At 39.5% G+C, this 14813-nt stretch overlaps 1 protein-coding gene across 1 annotated transcript; it reads right to left on the reverse strand.

The window, feature by feature from the left end:
- Positions 1 to 252: 252 nt before the first annotated feature.
- Positions 253 to 14453, reverse strand: LOC115815896 (B-cell receptor CD22-like; the record flags this gene model as incomplete). The annotated part of the gene is made up of 7 exons (XM_030778865.1): positions 14381 to 14453; positions 4938 to 5270; positions 3261 to 3521; positions 2560 to 2820; positions 1646 to 1767; positions 454 to 691; positions 253 to 362 (listed from the first exon to the last, which is right to left on the reverse strand). Coding segments are annotated over exons 1-7 (1398 nt in total), but the record flags the coding sequence as incomplete, so codon positions are not given.
- Positions 14454 to 14813: the final 360 nt, after the last annotated feature.

A 14813-nucleotide genomic window follows, 5' to 3' on the forward strand; every position in this document is an offset into this window, starting at 1 on the left:
TTTGGAGAATCTAGACAAAACAAAAATATAGAGAAATCACAGTGACCACTGAGGTAATAATGAAACAACAAACACGAAGAGTCACATCATATCTTACTTACATAAAACATTTAGAGATACAGCATTTGAATACTGATGTCCATGTTGATTACTGGACTTGCAGTGATATTCTCCACTGTCCTCAGAGCTGATCTTGTTGATCCTGTACGTCTCTTCTTTTCCTGTAGTGACAGTTTCATTCTTCATAAACCAGGTGTAGGTGGCTGGTGGATTAGCATCACTGCTGCAGGTCAGAGTCACTGAACTGCCCTCCACTATTTGACCAGAGGGACTGACTGACACTGTGGTCTTCTTTGGAGAATCTAGTCAAAACAAAAATATAGAAAAATCACAATGACCACTGAGGTAATAAAGAAACTATAAACACGAAGAGTCTTATCATATCTTACTTACATAAAACATTCAGAGATACAGCATTTGAATACTGATGTCCATGTTGATTACTGGACTTGCAGTGATATTCTCCACTGTCCTCAGAGCTGATCTTGTTGATCCTGTAGGTCTCTTCTTTTCCTATAGTTACAGTTTCATTCTTCTTAAACCAGGTGTAGGTGGCTGGTGGATTAGCATCACTGCTGCAGGTCAGAGTCACTGAACTGCCCTCCACTATTTGACCAGAGGGACTGACTGACACTGTGGTCTTCTTTGGAGGATCTAGTCAAAACAAAATATAGAAAAATCACAGTGACCACTAAGGTAATAATGAAACCACAAACACAGGGTCACATGATATCTTACTTACATAAAACATTTAGAGATACAGCATTTGAATACTGATGTCCATGTTGATTACTGGACTTGCAGTGATATTCTCCACTGTCCTCAGAGCTGATATTGTTGATCCTGTGGGTTTTTTGTTTTCCTATAGTGACAGTTTCATTCTTCTTAAACCAGGTGTAGGTGGCTGGTGGATTAGCATCACTGCTGCAGGTCAGAGTCACTGAACTACCCTCCACTATTTCATCAGAGGGACTGACTATCGCTTTGGTCTTCTTTGGAGAATCTAGACAAAACAAAAATATAGAGAAATCACAGTGACCACTGAGGTAATAATGAAACAACAAACACGAAGAGTCACATCATATCTTACTTACATAAAACATTTAGAGATACAGCATTTGAATACTGATGTCCATGTTGATTACTGGACTTGCAGTGATATTCTCCACTGTCCTCAGAGCTGATCTTGTTGATCCTGTACGTCTCTTCTTTTCCTGTAGTGACAGTTTCATTCTTCATAAACCAGGTGTAGGTGGCTGGTGGATTAGCATCACTGCTGCAGGTCAGAGTCACTGAACTGCCCTCCACTATTTGACCAGAGGGACTGACTGACACTGTGGTCTTCTTTGGAGAATCTAGTCAAAACAAAAATATAGAAAAATCACAATGACCACTGAGGTAATAAAGAAACTATAAACACGAAGAGTCTTATCATATCTTACTTACATAAAACATTCAGAGATACAGCATTTGAATACTGATGTCCATGTTGATTACTGGACTTGCAGTGATATTCTCCACTGTCCTCAGAGCTGATCTTGTTGATCCTGTAGGTCTCTTCTTTTCCTGTAGTGACAGTTTCATTCTTCTTAAACCAGGTGTAGGTGGCTGGTGGATTAGCATCACTGCTGCAGGTCAGAGTCACTGAACTGCCCTCCACTATTTGACCAGAGGGACTGACTGACACTGTGGTCTTCTTTGGAGGATCTAGTCAAAACAAAATATAGAAAAATCACAGTGACCACTAAGGTAATAATGAAACCACAAACACAGGGTCACATGATATCTTACTTACATAAAACATTTAGAGATACAGCATTTGAATACTGATGTCCATGTTGATTACTGGACTTGCAGTGATATTCTCCACTGTCCTCAGAGCTGATCTTGTTGATCCTGTGGGTTTTTTGTTTTCCTATAGTGACAGTTTCATTCTTCTTAAACCAGGTGTAGGTGGCTGGTGGATTAGCATCACTGCTGCAGGTCAGAGTCACTGAACTACCCTCCACTATTTCATCAGAGGGACTGACTATCGCTTTGGTCTTCTTTGGAGAATCTAGACAAAACAAAAATATAGAGAAATCACAGTGACCACTGAGGTAATAATGAAACAACAAACACGAAGAGTCACATCATATCTTACTTACATAAAACATTTAGAGATACAGCATTTGAATACTGATGTCCATGTTGATTACTGGACTTGCAGTGATATTCTCCACTGTCCTCAGAGCTGATCTTGTTGATCCTGTACGTCTCTTCTTTTCCTGTAGTGACAGTTTCATTCTTCATAAACCAGGTGTAGGTGGCTGGTGGATTAGCATCACTGCTGCAGGTCAGAGTCACTGAACTGCCCTCCACTATTTGACCAGAGGGACTGACTGACACTGTGGTCTTCTTTGGAGAATCTAGTCAAAACAAAAATATAGAAAAATCACAATGACCACTGAGGTAATAAAGAAACTATAAACACGAAGAGTCTTATCATATCTTACTTACATAAAACATTCAGAGATACAGCATTTGAATACTGATGTCCATGTTGATTACTGGACTTGCAGTGATATTCTCCACTGTCCTCAGAGCTGATCTTGTTGATCCTGTAGGTCTCTTCTTTTCCTATAGTGACAGTTTCATTCTTCTTAAACCAGGTGTAGGTGGCTGGTGGATTAGCATCACTGCTGCAGGTCAGAGTCACTGAACTGCCCTCCACTATTTCACCAGAGGGACTGACTGACACTGTGGTCTTCTTTGGAGAATCTAGTCAAAACAAAAATATAGAAAAATCACAATGACCACTGAGGTAATAAAGAAACTATAAACACGAAGAGTCTTATCATATCTTACTTACATAAAACATTCAGAGATACAGCATTTGAATACTGATGTCCATGTTGATTACTGGACTTGCAGTGATATTCTCCACTGTCCTCAGAGCTGATATTGTTGATCCTGTGGGTTTTTTGTTTTCCTATAGTGACAGTTTCATTCTTCTTAAACCAGGTGTAGGTGGCTGGTGGATTAGCATCACTGCTGCAGGTCAGAGTCACTGAACTGCCCTCCACTATTTGACCAGAGGGACTGACTGACACTGTGGTCTTCTTTGGAGGATCTAGTCAAAACAAAATATAGAAAAATCACAGTGACCACTAAGGTAATAATGAAACCACAAACACAGGGTCACATGATATCTTACTTACATAAAACATTTAGAGATACAGCATTTGAATACTGATGTCCATGTTGATTACTGGACTTGCAGTGATATTCTCCACTGTCCTCAGAGCTGATATTGTTGATCCTGTGGGTTTTTTGTTTTCCTATAGTGACAGTTTCATTCTTCTTAAACCAGGTGTAGGTGGCTGGTGGATTAGCATCACTGCTGCAGGTCAGAGTCACTGAACTACCCTCCACTATTTCATCAGAGGGACTGACTATCGCTTTGGTCTTCTTTGGAGAATCTAGACAAAACAAAAATATAGAGAAATCACAGTGACCACTGAGGTAATAATGAAACAACAAACACGAAGAGTCACATCATATCTTACCTACATAAAACATTTAGAGATACAGCATTTGAATACTGATGTCCATGTTGATTACTGGACTTGCAGTGATATTCTCCACTGTCCTCAGAGCTGATCTTGTTGATCCTGTAGGTCTCTTCTTTTCCTGTAGTGACAGTTTCATTCTTCATAAACCAGGTGTAGGTGGCTGGTGGATTAGCATCACTGCTGCAGGTCAGAGTCACTGAACTGCCCTCCACTATTTGACCAGAGGGACTGACTGACACTGTGGTCTTCTTTGGAGAATCTAGTCAAAACAAAAATATAGAAAAATCACAGTGACCACTGAGGCCAGAAAGAAACTACAAACACGAAAAGAGTCACATCATATATTTTAATCTCCATTAGTTATATATGCATTTCTACAGAGATATCTAATGGAGGTATAACTGTTCACCTTGTGATGTGAAGTAGGTGTAAGCTGTCTGTGATTGTCAAAGAGGGGCTTAAGTGGAGGGCAGCTGGACTTGCTTTGGAGATCATTGAAGATGTTTCACCTCTCACCTACAATGCTGTCCTTTCATCCCTTCGTAGGAGATTTAACAATCATTCGCACATGGCCGCGTGTGACGCCAGCGACTCTATCTACTGTCGTCACAACTACCAGGAGAACTAACAAACCAAGTGACATGAATGGCCTTGATAATGAGCCCACAGAGGTTAAATGCATGGAATTCCACAGCAGTCAGTCAGAACTGAAGAAGCCTCTTGGATGAAAGGTGAAAGGTCTTTAGGTATCTACAGATCAAGTCCAGTTGACCTCGACTTAACCCCTTCTTGGATAACCATGACCTGGATTACTGAGAATCTTCACGGACATCTGTCTGTGATTGTTTAAGTCTATGAGTGATGTCACAGTAAATATGTTTCATAAAATAAATTTCTACTCACATATGACAGTGAGAGTGACAGCAGGAGAGGGAAGATTCTCATGACCTTGTACAGCACACATATAACTGCCGCTATCCTCAGAGCTGACTGACTGGAGAGAGAGTTCATTGTTTTTCATGTTTTTCCTTGTTAAATCATGCCCATTTTTATACCAGATGAAGGTTGGTGTGTTACTCAGAGAACAGGTGGTTCTGCATTTCAGAGTGACTGTTTCACCCTCCTTCACTCTCTCTGGAGTCTCCACCTGTAGGTCTGAAAACAGGAGAGAACAGAGAAGATCTCAGATACAGTCAAACCATCCAATGCATAATGAGAGTTATCTGTCAATTTGGTCTCTCAGTACATTCAGTATGAACACAACTGATGGGCTTTTTATACTGTTCACAGAGAGAACAGGAGATTTTCTGTGTGAAAACGTACCTGTAACTGACAGTGTAACTCCAGGTTGACCAAGCCACTTGTAAGCCTTATCTGTAATAAATCTGAATCGATACATCCTTGAATCTGTCTGAGTCACATGAATCAGTTGCACGGTACAGTCTGACTGTTTATCTCCAAGGTAATGAACCCTGCCTTTATAACCTGGGTCTTCAGACAAATCAGGGGCGTCAGAACCATCACCTTTTGTCCAGAAAGTTCTTTCAACTGTATTATCATTGGGATATGTGTAGGAGCAGGACATGGTTACTGATGAACCCTTCAGTACACAGATACTGTCAGGATATTTCACACCCCAGTTCTGACCATAAATACCTGAAACACATAAAACACACATCATCATTATACATGATGTCTAATAATACATTGGTAGGCGATCATTTGTGTCTAAACAAATGTTGTGTGAGCAAAGTATCTGGAAAAAGGGAGCCTTATTGTAAAGTCTAAAATACTGATTGTTTAGACTGTATATTAATGATTTTCCACAACAGTGCCATGGGACAGAGTTACAAATGTATGAAGCTAACCGCTTCTATGGAAAGGATTGCTGAATGGCTTGATCAATCCTGTTTAAGCTTGAACATTATTAAGAGAAAAGGTATGATTTTCTCCAAAACCAACGTACAGCGTCCTAATGTTGACATCTTCATTAAGGATGAAAAGACTGATATAGTTACTATACTTAAATATCTTGGCGTAATATTGAATCCACAGCTTAATTTAAAAAAAAAAAACGTCAAGAAAATGATAAAAACCATTAAATTCAACTTGGCAGAGAAACTCTCTCTCTCTCTCTGTGGATGCAGCCAAGATATTTATGCATGCCATGATCCTTTCTCACATGTCTTATTGTATTACATGTTGCTCTGTAAGCGCTGTATGGTTTTGACCTCTGCCTGGTATATTTGACGTTACTCTTGCCCCTTGGATGTGAGATTCTCTGCTTGCCTGTATCCTGCTTTTAGATTTTTGCCTGTCTCTGGATCTGATCTCTGCCTGCTGTTTGGACTGTTTGCCTGTTTCTGATTGCTCTCCTGGTTATGAACTCTGCCTGTTGTAGGGGTCGTCAGGCCCGTAGAACATATTACGCATAATTCCCTGCTTGACCGCATGGGTAATCTGTACCCATCTTCTCAGATTTCACTGTAACGGTATTGGATACAGCAATGGAGCCAGCTACCATATACAGTGATGACGCAATTTTCGCCATAAAACCGCGGAAAATTCCAAACTCTTTCTCTTTCCAGCTCTGCAATTCTGCAACCCCCTAGCAGCGGCTCGCTCTAGCAGCAGCTCGCTAGCAGCGGGTGTCTCTTTTTCTCTGCCGAAGAAAAGGACAAAGTAACAACGAAGCATTTGTACAACCAAAGTTTAATTTACTTTCTCTCGCGCAGTTGCAACTTTAACTTCTACCGGCTAGTTACACTGTAACGCACACAGTATTCGACGGAAGAAAAGGCGACCGGAGCCCTTTTTATTTCTTTAAACGTCGACGAACTAAATCAAGAACCCTTAAAGATCGTCGGACGAGTAACGGAGCCCCGAAGATCTTCAAGTGACAAGGAAAGGAACTTCTCCCTGGACCTGCAAACTGCACTGCTCATCAGGCCACCAAAGATGCACCTTCGGTCGCCACACAATGAGCTATTCAAAGTAAGGCTGGCATCTGGGCACACTTTAGTATTAAGATTATATGCGGTTAACGTGAAGAAAGTGTTATCATATGAATTCTTTATGGTTTTAATGTACACACTGTATTTCATGTACGCTGCGGTTTTTAGCCGTTTATTATTTTCTTATGAAGGATTGATCTGGCATGCGTTCTCTCTCTAACTCCCTTTTCCTGATTGCACACCTCCAACATTGGGATTACTACATCCACATGCCACGCATACCTCTTGCCTGTGCACATGCGCACAGCCTCTCTCCAAAGAACTCCTCCCTCTCTCTTCAGCGCGCAGCTGGGCACACGCCCACATACACGCACGCTCTCTCTCTCTCTCTCTTTCTCTCTCTCTCTCTCTCTCTCTCACGCACACACACGCGCTCACTCATCTCTGGTCTAACACTCATTCAGTCCTACACTGAATACCTGTACATAGACTCATCACCATTTTGTTACCATTTACCCTCTGATCATTCTATTTGCTGCTGATTATTGATTGTACCATATCAGTATTAGTTTGCCAAGTAGTGTTGATTAGGTTAATAAATAGTATCTTTGAAATAAACTGTTGTCCTGTCTGTTTCTGCCGCAGTATTCACCGAATGCCAACCTCTGCCATCAAAGCACTCCCAGTTACCTTCACCAACCTGGTTGTTCATGAGTGTTATGGTTTAGTAGTGTAATTGTAATACATTAGTACTGCAATACTCTCTAAGACTGTGGCACAGTGTTACAGCTAGCTTATCCCATTAATCTTAGTTGTTTAATTTATAAAATATTGAACACCCAAATTAATGGTTAATAAATTTTATAAGACTGATTTATTAATTCTATCACACCTACATCTTTTGGTGTCCCTGTGTTAGGACAGCAAGTATACCTATACTGTGTTTTGGATTTCGACTTCTGCCTCCTGATTTTTGACTGTTGGCTAATAAACCTGATTTTGCTGGATCTGCATCTGAGTCCTTGAGTGTGCCCTGACACTACCAGATGACAAAGTGTTGTAGTTCTATCAAAAGCTTTAAAGTCATATTGAAAAATCTGTTAAAAGCCTCTCAACCTTGCAGTCACTGACTGTATTTTCTATGTGTTTCGCTTGACTTTGTATTATTTTCATTTTATTAGTACTCCACTACCTTTGCTTTTAAGTTCTTTAACATACTCATGGTCCTGACAAGGTGTGTGTGTGATACATCATTGTTTGCGGTTTGTATTTTGTGCTTTAGTTTGCTTAATGTTGCTCTGTTACCAAGTGGAGGTTTTAATTGTGACCTGCCAGGATATTGCCGATGAAAATTAGCCTTAGGCTAACTCTGGTACAATGCATCAAATGGTAACATTTATGGTTAATGTTGTACATGGTCCCTTACAAATAAAAGAGAATAAAAAATAAATAAATAAACAATTTAAAAAAGAATACATTGAATAACCATTCACACATGTCATGAAGAAACGAGACACAGTTCTCATCTAATCACCTTTCTCTTCACATGTTGATGTAAAATGTCTGACGCAGTGTAGTAGACTAAACAGAGGAAGACTAAACTCACCAGAGAGGAGACAACAAACGACAACAGGAACAATCTTCATTCTGACCAGTTACAGCCAGTCACACCAACTTCAGACAGTAGCACAGATCCTGTTTTTTAGCGACCCTGTTTCCTCTCAGCAGAGTGGCACACAACTGAGTGAGAAACATCAGTTCTATCACAGATATATCACATTACAACACGCTCTTCTATCTCATTAACTCTGCCCCCGACCACAAACACACACACACACACAAACACACACACACACACACACACACACACACATAAACATACACACACTTGTTGTGCATGTGTGTGAGAGAACAATTCAAATGAACATAAAAAGTCCACATTTTGACAAACTAACAGATGTTGCCTCTAGTCTGGCCCGGTCAGATACTGTAACAGTTGGTGGATTTTAATGTTCTAAGCTTATTCTATCACCTTCCAGCTGCAGTAGCAACAGGTTCTTCCAGAATCATCTAACTGGGCTTTGAGCTGAAGCCTGGGGGATTTCCTTGGCCTCTTCAACAAAAGATTTGCTGTAGCACTAACGATCCTCAATTCTTTGAGTGTGTGATTTGAGATGGCTGCATGCCCTCATGAAACCACCGAAAAAATGGTAAAGGGAAGTTCTTAGGTCAGAGCAGCGTAAACAGCATTAAGAGTGTTATGGTGTCTGGGGTTGGAGATGCCAATCAGCCACCAACTGTCACAGTTTGTTTCTTTCCGGGGCGTGAAACTGCGGACATACGGTTTGAACTTTTCACACGAACCCAAAAAAGATCTTTGGTTAATGCTACGAAGGTTAACACTCAAAGCACAGAAGTTACACTCTTAACAGATATATATGTAGATAGAGCAGTAGGGCATTATCTCAAACACAGGTTGTCATGGTTACTGACCTTTTTTTATTTATTTGTTTAATTTTTTTACATGCCTCAGACATTTGAGCATCCAACACAGACCTGAACCTCTATGCTTTTAGTAATTACCAGACAAAATAGAAAATTGCTGTGCAAAAGCATGAACATGTTAACAAACGCTCCCAGTGGAGGACAGACTGATTGTTACCTCAGGTTATACCAGGTTTGTAATTATTGTAATTGATTATAGATGACAAAGCTGTTATTAAAATATTAATTAATTAGCTGTTTAACATCTGTCAATATTTCTTAACAACTGCCTGCATGCCATCTATGGTGGTACCTTTGGTATCGATGCCCGATATTGATACCCGATATCAAAATACTTACCATGTCAATAGTTGTCTGTGACTGATGTGAGTTCAGTCAGCCAAAGTTTCCACTATTTAGACCATATGTTAGTTTGGTTGGAGTTTTCAGATCAACCAAAAATGAACTAGAGTCAGTCATTTGTATGTAATGAGAGATAGAGAGGAGTGCACTCAGTCACAGGATGAGGAAGTCCTGTCTCTCTCTCTCTCTCTCTCTCTCTCTCTCTCTCCCTCTCTCTCTCTCTCTCTCGCTTTTGATAAGGAGCGATCGATAAAATTTTAACTTGTGAATTCAAAGGTTATTCTAAGTAATGTGTGAGCAACGTGGCACCGTTGCTATGGTAACACTCCGTTCTTTCACACTTCTCTCATTGCGAGGTGCCCTGTCACTTCCTGTTTTTGCTTCAAAAACACAAACTCTGCCATAAAAAAAGGTTAATAAAGTTCATCATTCAAATATTAATTGCTGTCTTTATGATTTATGTTTCTGACAAGCAAAAAAGAAAAAAAAAAGGGGGGTCAATCTGTCACTCCCTGTGGCGCCACCAACAGGCCAAATTTCAGAGTACATTTTCGCTTACGACTTTTGAACCATTTGTGCTAGATTTGTGATCTGTATGTCCCCTGAATCCCCGGGTCACGATGAACTGAACAGAATCGTCCACTGTATTGCATTTTCAAAAAAAAAAATCATGTTTGGAATTTTTCAAAAAAACCTTCTTTTGCAAACCTGTCTTAGACCGGTGAATATATAACCATCAAATTTGGCATGAATCATCAAGAGACGGTTCTGACAGTGGCTGTCAATGTGTCTGTTCACCCTCTGTTGTACTGGTGTCTTCTTCAGGGATTGTTTTGATTAGCTGTCTACCTGCTGGGCCTGTCCTTCATAATTGTATAGCAGTTGTGAACTTGCTTTTACCCATAAGTGTTAATCTTAAGCATCAGAAAAGTTTCTAAAACAACCTTTTGTATATCAGTTCTTAATGCAATGACATTCAAGACATCGTATTGGAAATGAAATTGAGAACTGAGAGAGGTGAACTAGTGCCCTCTAAAGGATTCAACAAAGAACTGCAACAGTTTCTCAAGTAAATTCGATTATTGGTGTTACGGCTTTGGTGTTGGGGTGTGGTTTTTTTTCTCTCCATCTCTCTCTCCGGGTAACGCCCTACCCTGTCCTCATTGTCACCATGAATGGTTAGCAGCGGCGGTGCTTAACTGTTCACTGGAACCGGCTGTTTTAAAAGTCCTGGGGAGACCGATAGACGGGGCCAGTGGGCCAGACGGCAGGGTTAATGCTGTGTGTGCGCGTGCGCGTATGTTTGTGACTTGTAACAGGGATATATCGCTGTGTGTGTTTTATCCCTGTGTGTATATTGCATAGTTACAGCAATTACGCTGTGTGTTTAATTCGGATGACGAGATTAAGTAGCTTTGAATATTACATTTGGTTTTGTTGTAACCCTTTTCTTTCTCTTTTCTTGGCTTAATAAATTCTACATATTTCTGTTTTCTTTTTGAGTTTTTTTTGTTGTTACCTCCCACAGTCCCTAGATTTTACTCGCGGGGAAGTAACATTGGTGTTTTGTCCATGGTGTATGTGAACACATGTTAATGTTCAATTCCAGTTCCATGAGAACAGGTTGGAAACGTCACTACACTCCAGAGCTGTCAATCTACCAAATGTAGAGACACCACTTCAAAGCATGTAACCATTACAGGACTGAAGATGGTTCCTGTCAGCACTCTTGTCAGGACTTTGTCTTTTGGCCGCCCTGCTGGCCATTCTGGGTATTGTGTTGCCATGTGCCTTTGTTTGTGTCTAGTATTGCCATGTGCTTCTGTTTGTTCCTGTGTTCTCCTGTCCCCGCCCCTCACCTGATCTCTATCATTGCATCATTTACTTCCACCAATCACCTGTCCTTCAAGACAATTGTTCTGTGTATTTAAGTCCTGTGCTGGCGTCTGTTCTTTGACAGATTGTGACCGTTTTCTGTCTGTGCCTGCCTATGAAAGTTTGCCCTCTTTTTTTTTGGATTAAGTCAAACTGGTGCTAATAATTTCAGTTTCACTTTAAAATGTAGTCTTACCAGTGTCAAGAGACTACCACTGGGCTGGACACAAGTGTGGAGATGTGAGGTATTTATTAATGGCAGGCAGAGTGATTTGGTAAACCCACGAAGCCAAACGGATTGACATCAGTGTCCAGAGCAGAGATATTGTCTCAATACTGCTGAGCTCATACACTCTAGTCTGGAGATTCAGTAGCCATAGTAACGCAAGAATCATCCACAGTGACGGACTGAAATGACATGTTTACTGAACATTAACAATGATCCACTTCCAGGTACATCAGGAGAATGAATATATTCATTTTCCTGAACATATACAACATTAAAATCATATCAGTATTGGGCAACATCAAACTGTGATAAAAACATAACATAAAACACATCTGAAATCAATGTCACTAAAGGACAATAACAGAAAAGCATTTTAAAACTTTGATTATCAGGAATTTACATTCATTTCATGATTTCAAACGAGAACTCAAAATGGCAGATTTCAGCAAAATGACACTGTGTAGAATATAAAAGAAGTATTTTTAATGATATCAATCTACAGAGAGGCAATAGTTCAAATAATAACTTTACACTGGTCTCAGCATTGCATTAAAAACATTATACTTAACATTTAAACAATGAATGCATAAGTACAATTTTAAAATATGTAAATGTAAATGACAACTGTCCCAAAATGCTTAACCCAAAAGACAGACCAGAAACAGTATTGTGGAGTAAATAAAGAAACAAAATAAAGAGGAAACCTCTAAGCTCCACTGTCATCCAATGTCATGTGCCTGTGTTGTTTTCATGACATTGTCACCATGTCTACATGTTAGCATATATATCATCGTAACAGATGTTAGAGACAGAGCATGATGACTCAGTTTTTGAAAAAGAAACGTTGGCATACAGTTCATCATCCTGATTGGCTGGGTCATCCTGAGTGTTTGGGTCATGTGATTTGGTGCCATCACTGAAGCCGCTTGGTGGGACATTATTATACAGAATGTCCTGTAAGACACATTAGTAAAGCAATTTAAAAAAAATCGTTTTTATACAGCATAAACTTACATAACTGTTCATTCTAGAGTATTTAAATGATGACTTGACAATTTCGATAAAAAAAAAAAATTCTGGGTAAACAAAACAAAACAAAACAAAACAAAAGAACAACAACAAACAAAATCAAGTAAATCACTTCTCAGTGTTACTCTTTTGGTGCAGTTTTAACAAACTCACTATTACATCACAAACTCCAACACAAACTTAACATCAGAGGAGCAATCAAACACCACTGAGCACATGCTCCAGCTCCTGTCTTAATTCATTACCAACATTAACAGCAATTTCCTGCATGACTTGGGTTTCATATCAGTTTATGAAGTGGCAGTAATTCATCACACAGACATAAAATGTTCCTCCCCTGTCCTTTGCTCAGTGGCCCATTGTAAAGCTCCTTAACCAAACAGGAGAGATCTTGACTTCCTGGGCCTGTGCTGATGCAGGGGTTGAACAGGGACAACTACGGGATAATCATCCCTAGTGTTTTCACCACAGTTCCTCCAGTAGAGGGGTGGAGTGGAGGAATGTGTAGATGGTTTGACACAGGAGGCTGTGGCTTTGTCATGGACAAAAAGATGAAAAAAAAAACCCTGATACAGTAGCATGGAAGTACATGATCCCTGTTCACCAAACCTTATACCGTAAACCAAAATGGAAAATCTTTGTCTTTTCTCTCAACTTACTGTAAGAAGAGTAAACAAACAATGTTCAACACATGCCCCCAGCGTTCTGCCGGAATTAGTTAATAACACAACCTAAAAACATCAGTGTGCATAAGCACTGACTTGCTGATTATTATTTTTATTGAATCTATCAATTAAATCAATTAAAGACTCATTCACTCGCCAAACCAAATCAGAATAGCATGATACTGTAACAGCACTTCAGGCAACATCCTGAGAGATTCAGGAATAAATAGAACAACAATGAAAACAACAACAATGTCAATAATAATAATAATAGTAATAATAATAATAATAATAATAATAATAATAAACAAGAATACGTGCCTGTTTTGAACTTTGTTCTGCAGGATTGCTCCCCCTTTTCTTCTTTCTACACATACACAAATGAATGAAGATATGATGAGGAAATAATACTTTTGCCAACAATATGTTTTTTTTTTCTACTTCTACAAACATACTCAGAGGAAGACAAGTTGGATTATTAATCACTGAGATTCTGAATGTAAAATGAAGCCTTTCGTTATAGTGTTTGCGTGGACCCCGAAAAAAGATACAATATGTCATCATATGTAATAACACAGTATATCCATGAAACAGTTGCAAAATGTAAACAGTTTTTATTGTGCAAACTGCAACATAGTAAAAACAGAACTTAAAAATAAATAGATTCAACAACTTTAACATTGCTTGTTTTTAAAACGAAATATTTTAAGATAGTTCGATAAACACTGTAAACTGACCTAACATACTCAAAGTGTTCCTGTCCACACTAACCCAGGTAAATTTGAAAAGACATGATTATTTCTCCGTTTAACCATTCCGTCCATACTAAAACAGTGTTTTCCTCCCCAGAAAACAATACTTTTTGAAAACGCTCTATGAGATGCATAAACTTGAGAACGTTGGGTTCGCGTTGTAAATGTGGACAGAGAAAACAATGACGTGCTGAAGACACAGTCAAACATGGCAGGCGAAATGGAGTCAGTGCTGCTCTGTAAACGTTTCAGCGTTTTGGCGTGGACGTGGAAAATTTGGAAAATGGTACAAAAAATGACATTGTGTACGGAGAAACGTTTTAACATAAAATCTGCGTTTTCAGTTTTAACTTCAGCTTCAGCTTGGTGTGGACGAGTCTTTTGTCTGCGTCGGATTTTTTTCAAACCAAAAAACTTCCAAACTGCAGACACAGCTCCTTTCTTGGGCACAGGTTCTTCTGGTGCATCTCCAGTCCCACTTTTTTCATCCTCGATCTCTTTTTTCTGTTCTTTAATCTACCAACGGAGTTTCTCCCAGCTATTAACAGACTGTTATGCTACCTGGCAAACTGTACCCAGTATGCCGCTCGGCGGTGTAATTTTGTGAACGTACAATTATTAGTATTACAAATTGTGTATGTGTCACAAATTGTTGTGAGCTATAGAGCTTTTCCTTATTAAAGAGAATGAGTTGTGGGTAATCAATTGTTGTGTCAAAGTTATAACAGTGTAAGGAGGATATGCACAGGGGTCCCCTCTAATAAACTCTGCATACTGCTCCAGCTTCTAACGGCGAACAACGTCATGTAATTTACTGCTTATTGATATGTTATAGCTGTTGTTTCAGC

This window comes from Chanos chanos, chromosome 7 (genome assembly GCF_902362185.1).
Source record: "Chanos chanos chromosome 7, fChaCha1.1, whole genome shotgun sequence".
NCBI classification, from domain to species: Eukaryota; Metazoa; Chordata; class Actinopteri; order Gonorynchiformes; family Chanidae; genus Chanos; species Chanos chanos.